The 11,374-nt window shown below is 41.9% G+C and overlaps 1 protein-coding gene across 1 annotated transcript; it reads left to right on the plus strand.

Moving 5' to 3' along the window:
• The first annotated feature begins 4,487 nt into the window (after window positions 1-4,487).
• LOC125634687 (gallinacin-10-like) lies at window positions 4,488-6,623 on the plus strand. Its single transcript, XM_048845768.2, has 2 exons — window positions 4,488-4,631; window positions 6,481-6,623. Exons 1-2 carry the CDS (start codon window positions 4,574-4,576, stop codon window positions 6,621-6,623), a joined length of 201 nt encoding a protein of 66 aa, XP_048701725.2. The 5' UTR covers window positions 4,488-4,573.
• The last annotated feature ends 4,751 nt before the right edge of the window (window positions 6,624-11,374 follow it).

Genomic DNA, 11,374 nt, shown 5'->3' on the forward strand with positions numbered 1-11,374 from the left:
GAGGAGAACCACAATGATGTCACTTCCCTGCCTTTTTTTTTGCATTTGTGTATGGTGGGAATCCTTTGTCTTCCAGCAGAAAAACACTGGCATTCCAAGGTGGGGTCCAGTACCAGGTGACTCAGTCACATGTCTCTGCAGGGTTGTACTAGATATTACTCTCAGGCTGTTTGGAGCATCCACAGGAAGACTAAGCTCTTTCACAGTCTATTGTCTTTGCTGATGGGCCATCAGCCCTGTCTGGCTTTTTCATTGTTGTACCTGAAGAGCTAGTTGTGGGTGTCACCCAAAGCAGCACATTTGAAATTCAGACACATGGTCAATATTCCTAGCTTGAGATACAAAAATGATACATGCATACAAATTGGATAAACACATTCCACAGATCATAACCTTTTCAATGATACCTCATATGACCCCTCTTGCATAAAACATATCTTAGTCGTACCATATTCATATCATAACAATATTTCTATGAAGAATATGGGGTGTAACGTCACACAGGCCAAAAAAGAATTTGGAGAGCAACTAAAAAAAGACATAAAAACAAATAGTATTTTTTTTAAGTGCACCAGAAGCAGGAAACCTGCCAGTTAGTGGTGCCACTAGTCAATCACAGTCCTAAAACTTCACTCAAGTAATACAAGGTCATTGCAGAGAACCTAAATGAATTGTTTGTATCAGTCCTCACTGCAGAGGATGTGAGAGAGATTTCCACACCCGAGGCACTCTTTTTAGATGTCAGATCTGAGGAACTCCCCAATAGAGGAGGTTTTGAACAAATTGATAAATTAAACAGTAATTAATCACCAGGTCCAGATGGTATTCACCCAAGAGTTCTGAAGGGACTCAGATATGAAATTGCAGAACTACTAATTGTGGTATGTAACATATTGCTTAAATCAGACTCTTTACTTGATGATTGGAGGATAGCTAATGTAATGCCAATTTTTAAAGAGGGCTCCAGAGGCGATCCTGACAATTACAGGTTGGTAAACCTAACTTCAGTACCAGGCAAATTGGTTGAACCTATAGTGAAAAACAGAATTATCAGACACATAAATAAACATACTATACTGAGGAAGAGTTTACACAACTTTTATAAAGGGATTTCATGCCTCACCAATCTATTAGACTTCTTTGAGGGTGTCAATAATCATGTGGACAAAAGTGACCCAGTGACTATAATGTACTTGGACTTCCAGAACGCATTTGACAAGGTCCCACACCAGAGGCTCTTAAGCAAAATAAGTGGTCATGGGATAGGAGGGAAGGTTCTCTCATGGATCAGTAATTGGTTAAAAGACAGGAAACAAAGAGTAGGAATAAATGGGCAGTTTTCTCAGTGGAGAGAGGTAAATAGCCGGGTCCCCCAAAGATTGGTACTGGAACCTTTGTTGTTTGACATATTCATAAATGATCTGTGTGATAGGGGGCTCAAAGGGCTGGGCAGCCTAGTGGTTAGAGCACCTCACTTCTGGCCGCTTGCCTTTCTGTCAGGATGGTAGAGGTGCCTGTTCCTGACCTTAAGCTTGGAGTCTTCAGCTTTCCACCTGCATCTGGGCCTCGGCCCTTAAGTGGATGTGGTAGTGGGACCTAGGCCCTCCCTCTACATTGGGTCTTTCCCAGAATGCTGTGGGAAGCAACACGGCCAAGATTGTCACTGCAACTAGTCTAAATTCACTTCCCTGGGCTACCCCCTACCAATAGGTTCCTACAATTTGGGGCATGGCCCCTATAGTCCAAAAAGTCTGTGGCTCAACTGAATAAAGAGTCCAAAGGAGCAGGACCATGCAGGAATTGCTGGGTTTCAGAGAGGGTGGTGGCAAGTGAAGGCACTACCTGTGGGTCTTACCCATTCTGTGGTCACCTCTTAGGCTCAACCTTCTGCCTACCTTCCCGGAGAAGGATTCTGCTCTCCTGGAGTCTGACTACCCCTCTTTGCCTGGGCTACTGATCTCTATTTATCCTGCTCCTTCAGTTGAAACATGCTCAGCAGGCCCAGGGGAGTAGGGCTGCCTGGCTCCAGTATTGCCTTCTAACTCCTTTGGGCTCAGTGTGTGGTTTGTTTACCCCAAAACAATCTGAAAATGGGGGTAAACAGTGAGGTGGTGAAGTTTGTAGAAGATACTAAATTACTCAAAATAGTTAGAGCCAAAGCTGACTGCAAAGAGTTACAAAGGGATCTTACAAAAATGGGTGACTGGGCAAGATAACGGCAGATGAAATTCAATGTTGATAAGAAAAAATAATGCATACTGGAAAATATAATGATGGGGTTCAAATTAGCTGTTCCCACTCAAGAAAGAGACCTAGGAGTCATTGTGGATAGTTCTCTGAAAACATCCACTCAACATGCAGCATCAGTTAAAAAAAACTAACAGAATGTTAGAAACTATTAGGAAAAGGATAGGTAATAAGACAGAAGATATCATAGTGCCACTAAATAAATCGATGGTACACCCATACCTTGAATACTGTGTGCTGTTCTGGTCATCACATCTCAAAAAAGATATATTAGAACCGGAAAAGGTACAGAAAAGGACAACAAAAATTATTAGGGCTATGGAACAGATTCCATACCAAGAGAAATTAAACAGATTGGGACTGCTCATTTTAGAAAAGAGATCACTAAAGGGAGACGTGATAGACTAAAATCAAGAATGGTGTGGAGAAAGTGAATTAAGTAGTGTCATTTACCCCTTCATGTAGCACAAGAACCAGACATCACCCAATGAAATTAATAGGCAGCAGGTTTAAAACAAACACAGAAAGTACTTCTTCACATAATGCACAGTCAACCTGTGGAACTTGTTGCCAGAGGATGCTGTGAAGGCCAAAAGTATAACTGGGTTCAAAATGGAATTAGGTAATTTCATTGAGGATGGGTCTATCAATGGCCATTAGCCAAGATGGTCAGGGAAGCAACCCCATGCTCTGGGTGTTCCTAAAACTCTGACTGCCAGAATCTGGAACTGGACAACAGGGAATGGGCCACTCGATAATTACCCCATTCTGTTCCTTCCCTCTGAAGCTTCTAGCATTGCCCACTATTAGGAGACAGGATACTGGGCTAGATGGACTATTGGTCTGACCCAGTATGGCCATTCTTATGCTTCCACCCGTATTCATCCTCTTGATATAGGTGTTGAAATCCTGGTCCCATGGAAGTGAATGGGAGCTTTAGATCTCACCCAAGATCACTATTAATGAGTTTTCAAAAAGGGTGACATTTACCCCAAGGCACAGAGCTAGTTCAAGGCCTAGGCACCACTTAAGTCCATGTAAAGCCTTCAAAATAGGACTAGAGAGGGAATTAAATGGGGCACATTCCTTTGTGCTGACCCTCTGCACAGGAGTGAATTTCTCCCAAAGCATGATCAAAAGAGTTGCAAATGACGTGAATTTGCAGCTTTAATTCAAATAAATATTTTTTCTGCAGAATCCACCAAGCTCTTTTGGAAAGTACTATCCCCAGCTACAGAGATGGTGAGAATGAGGCAAAGGTTAAATGACTCGCTAATGCTACACAGAGAATCAGTGTCAGAGCTGGGATAAGAATCCATTTGTTCCTGAGTCCTAAAACCCCCTGCTCTGACCATGACTCAGGGCAAATCTACGTTACTGAGGCTACATGGGTGCAGCTCCATCTGGTGAAGATGCTCTGTGCTGACGGGAGATGCTCTTCCACTGACATTGTGGCTGTGTAGACAGCATGAAACTTGCATCACTCAGGGTGGAGGAGGGACTTTTTCACACCCCTGAGTGACATAACTTAAATTAATTTAGGCTGTGGTGTAGACCTGCCCTCAGTATTTAACTGATCCCATGGCATCAGTAGTGTTGTCTGAATAACTGACCATCTGGAGATGCAGGTCAAAAAAATAAAGAAAAAAACAGTTTTGAGTAGCCCCCCCAAAAATGTTTACAAATTTTCAGTGAACTGAAATTAAAAAAAAAGACTTGTTTCAATGTTGAGGTTTTTAAATGTTTTTAAATAAAATGGAAGGAAATTCCAAAACAGAAATGTCTTTCCAAAATGAAAAGTTAAAAGGTTTAATTTTGGAGATGCTGAAATGACCATCTTAACATTTCCAACTTTTTTTTTCTATTTCTGATAAAAAAAAAATTGCTGAAATTGTTTCAAATTGATCAATTGACCTGTATCTGCATTTTTTGAGGAAAAATGATTTTGCACAAAAATTTTGCCCAGCTTGCGTGTTTAATGGGATTAGACCCACAGAAGCCATGAGAACACAAAGAACTCAGTGTGACTTGGACATTGTTCAAGTTATATAACATATAGACACTGCTAATGGAAATTCACACTGCAGATTGCAACATTTTGGTCACATACTTCAGTGAAATCTGCAATAACAGAGGTAATCAACCTGCTCTGCAAAAGGTTAGGCATGGTTATTTATTGACAAAGCACCCATGCATCAACATTTCCTAATCCCCAGAGCCTTATAAAGACGGGGACTCCATTATCTTCTTCTAATGAAATTTAGTCTCAATTGGTCTTTGAGTCTCTTCTCTCCAGTGAAACTAAGATCCCAGCCAATCTTCAGACATGAAGATCCTTTACCTGCTCTTTGCTGTTCTGGTCTTCCTTTTCCAGGCTACTCCAGGTGAGATGTACAATACATGATAAGGAGGATGAAAAGGGATGTCAATGTGAATGGGAAAGATAAAGTAAGGAGCTAATGATAGACTAAATCCTGATCCTCACATCGAGTTCAGGGTTAGTGCAATATTGAGGACAGATTTATTTAATAGCTTTTGATTTCATTAAAAGACATCTGCACCCAGTTTACTGAAAGGTTCTTTGGAAAGAAGCCCAACTCAGCAGAGATAAACTCAGACTATAATTTACAATAGATATTTTAATTACATTTGTCAGCCTAAAACAGACAGTGATTGTCTTTTTTGAGGTACTCCATGAATCCCTAGAGTAACTACATGAGGAGCAGATATACCCTGTAGTCTAGCAAGCAAAGACAAACACAAGATCCAAAGGCCGGAAGTTGAATCTTGACCATTTCAGACTGGAAATAAGGCACACATTTTAATATGAGGGTAACTAACTACTGGGACAGATTGCCAGTGGATGTGGTGGATTTTCCATCACTTGAAATTTTTAAAGAAGGTATCAGTTAAAGTCAGTCAAGAAATTTTCAACATAACTTTTTTCTTTTAGAAAATGCTAATTCATCAAAATCAAATCTATTTGCAGGGAAACATTTTGAACAACATTTGACAAATTTCCCACTTAGACAAAAAACGGGGGGCGGGGCGGGAAGCGGTTTGAAATAGTCAAAATGGGAATTTTGACAGTTTATAACGCAAAAAGTTCATTTTGGCGGTCTAAATGAATTTTGGTTTCAAAATTTATGCTAATTTATAGTTTAAAAAAATAGGAAAAGGTCAAAATTGCAATAAAATGTTCCAAAATGATCAAAATAAGATGTTTCAATTGACCTGATCTGACTTTTTGTTTTAGCTTTTCAATTCAGGGAAAGTTTTAAGATTTTGACTTTTCATCCTGATTTGGAACAGGAAGTTTATTTCAAAATCTTGAAAATTCTCACAGGATGGGAAAACTGTTCCCTGACCAGCTGTAACATTAATTAGATTGAGGTAACTTGATCTAATATCACATCTTTAAATCTTAGTCTACACAAGGCTTTCATGGTATATAGCAAAGGAAATCCGTGAAAGGGCATGAGCACCATCCTTAAACTTCTTATTCTGTAGTATTTATAGCTAGTGGTATATTTGCAGCCAAAACTAACCTGGTACCCATGGGTAGAACTCCTGACTCACTCTATTGACTTGCCATTCAGGATATACTGTACAGCAATTGTTATAGTACGGGACAATCAGTATTCAGGCTGATGCCAGTAATGCCATGTTTGGAAGCTGGTACTTGGGGGAGAGAATATGAAATCACAGCAGCCTTCATGGCAGCAAGTCAGTTTCCCCCGATCCCCTTTCCTTGTGCATAGGTAATGTTGGCAGTATGGACTGAACGTGGTGTCTCTGGATTTTAACAGCTGAGATTCTGCTGCCAGAGCAAAAAGAGCATCATTTGTTAGCCAAGGGTGTAGCAACCTCTATCTAAGACTCGGCCACCACAAAAGGTGGACAGAACACTACACTGAGTGGGTCACGCTGGAACAAAGGACCCGTCCATATTTGCAACTACAGTCAACAGCTCATTAGCCTGCAGGTTTTTGTCTGGTCCAATCCTGGGGCATCAGGCAGACTATGCACACCACTCCCATGGTTCCTTAAAAAACAGAACGCCGCAGGGCAGTTTTGTAGTGGACAAAATAAATTCAGTGGAAACACTGGATTTGTCCAGGAGTACCTGTGCTAATCCCTCCGTGAATGGGCTCTACTGCTGAAATAGCTCCCTATATTTTCCCTATGTTTATGACTGAAAACTGAGAAGCTAACAGACTCTTCTTCACTCAGGTGTTGCTGATATGGGTCCTCCTCCTGCTGACACTCTGGCCTGTAGAGCCCAAGGAGGTTTCTGCCATTTAATAAACTGTCCCCCAGTCTTTTCTATCTCAGGAACTTGCCACGGTGGACAACTGAAATGCTGTACAAGGTAAAAGGCTGAATGAGCTGTGGAAAGCCACTAGAGGGCAAAGCAGCCATATAGAAATAGTTAAAAGAAAAGGAGTACTTGTGGCACCTTAGAGACTAACCAATTTATTTGAGCATAAGCTTTCATGAGCTACAGCTCACTTCATCTGATGCATACTGTGGAAAGTGTAGAAGATCTTTATACACACAAAGCATGAAAAAATACCTCCCTCCACCCCACTCTCCTGCTGGCAATAGCTTATCTAAAGTGATCACTCTCCTTACAATGTGAATGATAATCAAGTTGGGCCATTTCCAGCCCAAATCCAGGTTTTCTCACCACCTCCCCCCCCTCCCCCCCCACACAAACCCACTCTCCTGCTGGTAATAGCTTATCTAAAGTGACCACTCTCCTTACAATGTGTATGATAATCAAGATGGGCCATTTCCAGCACAAATCCAGGGTTTAACAAGAACGTCTGGGGGGGGGGTAGAAAAAAACAAGGGGAAATAGGTTACCTTGCATAATAACTTAGCCACTCCCAGTCTCTATTCAAGACTAAGTTAATTGTATCCAATTTGCAAATGAATTCCAATTCAACAGTTTCTCGCTGGAGTCTGGATTTGAAGTTTTTTTGTTGTAATATAGCAACTTTCATGTCTGTAATCGCGTGACCAGAGAGATTGAAGTGTTCTCCGACTGGTTTATGAATGTTATAATTCTGGACATCTGATTTGTGTCCATTTATTCTTTTACGTAGAGACTGTCCAGTTTGACCAATGTACATGGCAGAGGGGCATTGCTGGCACATGATGGCATATATCACATTGGTGAATGTGCAGGTGAACGAGCCTCTGATAGTGTGGCTGATGTTATTAGGCCCTGTGATGGTGTTCCCTGAATAGATATGTGGGCACAGTTGGCAACGGGCTTTGTTGCAAGGATAGGTTCCTGGGTTAGTGGTTCTGTTGTGTGGTATGTGGTTGCTGGTGAGTATTTGCTTCAGGTTGGGGGGCTGTCTGTAGGCAAGGACTGGCCTGTCTCCCAGGATTTGTGAGAGTGTTGGGTCATCCTTCAGGATAGGTTGTAGATCCTTAATAATGCATTGGAGGGGTTTTAGTTGGGGGCTGAAGGTGACGGCTAGTGGCATTCTGTTATTTTCTTTGTTAGGCCTGTCCTGTAGTAGGTGACTTCTGGGAACTCTTCTGGCTCTATCAATCTGTTTCTTCACTTCCGCAGGTGGGTATTGTAGTTGTAAGAATGCTTGATAGAGATCTTGTAGGTGTTTGTCTCTGTCTGAGGGGTTGGAGCAAATGCGGTTGTATCGCAGAGCTTGGCTGTAGACGATGGATCATGTGGTGTGGTCAGGGTGAAAGCTGGAGGCATGTAGGTAGGAATAGCGGTCAGTAGGTTTCCGGTATAGGGTGGTGTTTATGTGACCATCGTTTATTAGCACTGTAGTGTCCAGGAAGTGGATCTCTTGTGTGGACTGGACCAGGCTGAGGTTGATGATGGGATGGAAATTGTTGAAATCATGGTGGAATTCCTCAAGGGCTTCTTTTCCATGGGTCCAGATGATGAAGATGTCATCAATATAGTGCAAGTAGAGTAGGGGCATTAGGGGACGAGAGCTGAGGAAGCGTTGTTCTAAGTCAGCCATAAAAATGTTGGCATACTGTGGGGCCATGCGGGTACCCATAGCAGTGCCGCTGATCTGAAGGTATACATTGAGTGGTCACTTTAGATAAGCTATTTCCAGCAGGAGAGTGGGTTTGTGTGTGTGCGGGGGGGGGGGGGGGGGGGGAGAAAACCTGGATTTGGGCTGGAAATGGCCCAACTTGATTATCATACACATTGTAAGGAGAGTGATCACTTTAGATAAGCTATTGCCAGCAGGAGAGTGGGGTGGGGGGATGTATTTTTTCATGCTTTGTGTGTATAAAAGATCTTCTACACTTTCCACAGTATGCATCAGATGAAGTGAGCTGTAGCTCACGAAAGCTTATGCTCAAATAAATTGGTTAGTCTCTAAGGTGCCACAAGTCCTCCTTTTCTTTTTGCGAATACAGACTAACATGGCTGTTACTCTGAAACCTGTCATAAAAATAGTTGTCACTCTGCCATCATAATAACACAGGCTCCTATTTCCATAATTAGGAGGTGAATCTGGTGTGCAGGGAGGCTGTGCGTAGAGGGAGGATGACTGTGTGTGTAGGGTGGGTTTGTATTTAAGGAGTGAGTGTGTAATTGGGTTTGATCACTGGATGAAATTTTTCATTCATAATTTGAATTCTGGTAAGAAAAGAGGTTGACATGTTCGACAATGGTTGTGTACATTTCTCTGGTTTTTTTTCACATGCCGTTCAAAACGTTTTCCAAAAAAAAAAGAAAAAGAAAAAAGGGAACAATGTCCACAAAACATTTGCATTCCTCCCCACCCCACCCCCTGTTTTTTGTTTGTTTGCTTTGACCTGGTCTATTAAGGAATATGTGTTTGGGTTTTTTGGCAGGTGGGAGTCTGGAGATGTGTGTATTTGTGTGGCTAGGGAAGTGTGTGTGTGTGTGAACATGGTGGCTGAATGAATGTCTGAGTGAATTTGGAAATGGGTGGAGGCAGCAGGATATTTATTTCACGCTTCTCTTTGAAGATGAATTTCTTACAGTACTGGGAATTTCCCTGGTGAGCAAAACATTCCTTTCCCCTGTGGTTTTAAGTTGTTTCCTGTACACCTTTAGGGATCAGCTTTAATTTGATAAGATAAAAGTTTATCCACCTTGCAGTTTGCTTCCTAGTAGTTTTGTTTAATTATTTGACACTCAGGGCCATGATTGTCCATTAGAAGTTCAGATAGGGCCTGCTGAATTCAATGGCAAAACTCCCACTGGCTTCAGTGGAAGCAGGATAGGGCCCTACATCTTCCCACTGTAGCAGACATATATTTACATGTTTCATCAGAGCAAGAGATACTGAGGCAGATCCTCAGGAGTAAAAGGTGTAGCTCCTTTCCAGTCAATGGAGTGACTGATTTATATCAGCTGAGCAGCTGGTGCTTTATGGGTTTTTCCAGCAACCATATATCATGATGTTAATTTACTGTAAGGCATCTGGCAGGCAAAAAAAATATGGTCAGATCGTCCCCGAGAACGGGATTAAAGGCATCCCATGTAGTGCTGTGGGAAACTACAGCGACACCATTTAAGACAAGGCACTACCTTGGTCCTTGACATAGTCCATAACCCTCATCCTCTCATATGAATAAACAGGGATAAATCAGCATAATTCCATTAATAGAATGGTGATAGCACAACATATCAAAGACCAAGATGGCAGCTATGGTGCTATTATGATTTATTCCAGCTCAGGATCTGGCCCATAATGGTGGCAGGGTGAAATGCAGAAATCTGACCAAAGTATTAAAAAAAAAAAGGTGACAGATGGGTGTTAAGAAGAAGGGTGGATCCGAACCTTCGAGATTACACTTCCATGAAATAACACATCGCTTTTTATCCTCATAGGATTCCAAGAGCAAAAGAAGATCATTTTGGGGGCCAATAAAAGCAGTAACAGTCTTACTGCCAGGAGGAAATGTTTTTGATCAACTCATCCTTGTTCTAAGCTCTCCTGCAAATGATCATTAAAATGTTGCCTAAAAAATATCCTGTTTATACCCACTGTCTAGACATCAATCAAAGCTTTGGGGCTACTCCTGCTTGCATGCATCGTCCAACCTACCTCACAGGGAGGTTTTGAATATTAATCAGCTTGTGTAGCACTTTGGAGATGTGCAGTATAACATACACACTCACTATTATTTTATTTGCAAAAAATAAAGGATTTATTAACCCACTATCAGTGATCTCTCTTTTTTATTTATACCAGTGATGAGGTTGTTTTATAATATGGATGCAAAAGTTCACTGACTCAAGCATGCCTCATAGACAATTGACTCTAAATCCAAGATGAAAGAGTTTAGGATTTCCCCAGAGAAGAACCTAAGTGACAGTCCATCCTGATGTTCTTATTCCACCAAAACTCCCATTGATATTGATGAGAGCAATACTGTTGCCACCTCTGAGGTCCAAAAAACCCAGGACAACTGGGATGATCCTGAGCCCATAACACTGGCCAGCTGTTGGTGTGACAGCTACCTCAGAAAAGGGGTGATCCTGGGCAAACCTAGACATGTGGCAACCCTAGAGAGCAAATTCTTGGGGACTTTTGCCTAAATAAGACTGCAAGCTTGGGCCCAAGTGAGGTCATGGTGCTGTAGTGTCCAAAATGTGTGCTCCATCCCTTGCTAGTGATTGATCCAGCTTACTTGTGCTTTCAGCTAACAGGTTTACCTTTATCACAAGCAATAGGAATCTGTGCTTTGGAGCTAAAGACCCTAGATTCAAGCAATGGGCGGGGATTGGTACAGCAGCATGGAAACCTTAACAAATGGTAAGACCCAGACCCAAGTCTTTTTAAAACAAATAAAGTTAACATCAAAAGAACATGGTGCGTGCAGCCTACTGGTCTGTCTCTCCAGCCCAGGAAGCACAGATGGCATGATCAAAGTCTGGACCAGGGCTTCCTTTATTATTCAAACACAAAACAAAGCATTTCCCTTAACCAAAGCAGGCCTTTCCCCACACTGAGGCCTGCTACAAGAGCCAAGCTCCTTCTTGCAGCCCTTTCCCCCAGTTGAGCCTCTTGCTGGCTTTAGAATACATAAGAACATAGAACATATGAACACAAGAATGGCCACACTGGGTCAGACCAATGGTCCATCT

Source organism: Caretta caretta, chromosome 3 (assembly GCF_965140235.1).
Source record: "Caretta caretta isolate rCarCar2 chromosome 3, rCarCar1.hap1, whole genome shotgun sequence".
Classification (NCBI taxonomy): Eukaryota; Metazoa; Chordata; order Testudines; family Cheloniidae; genus Caretta; species Caretta caretta.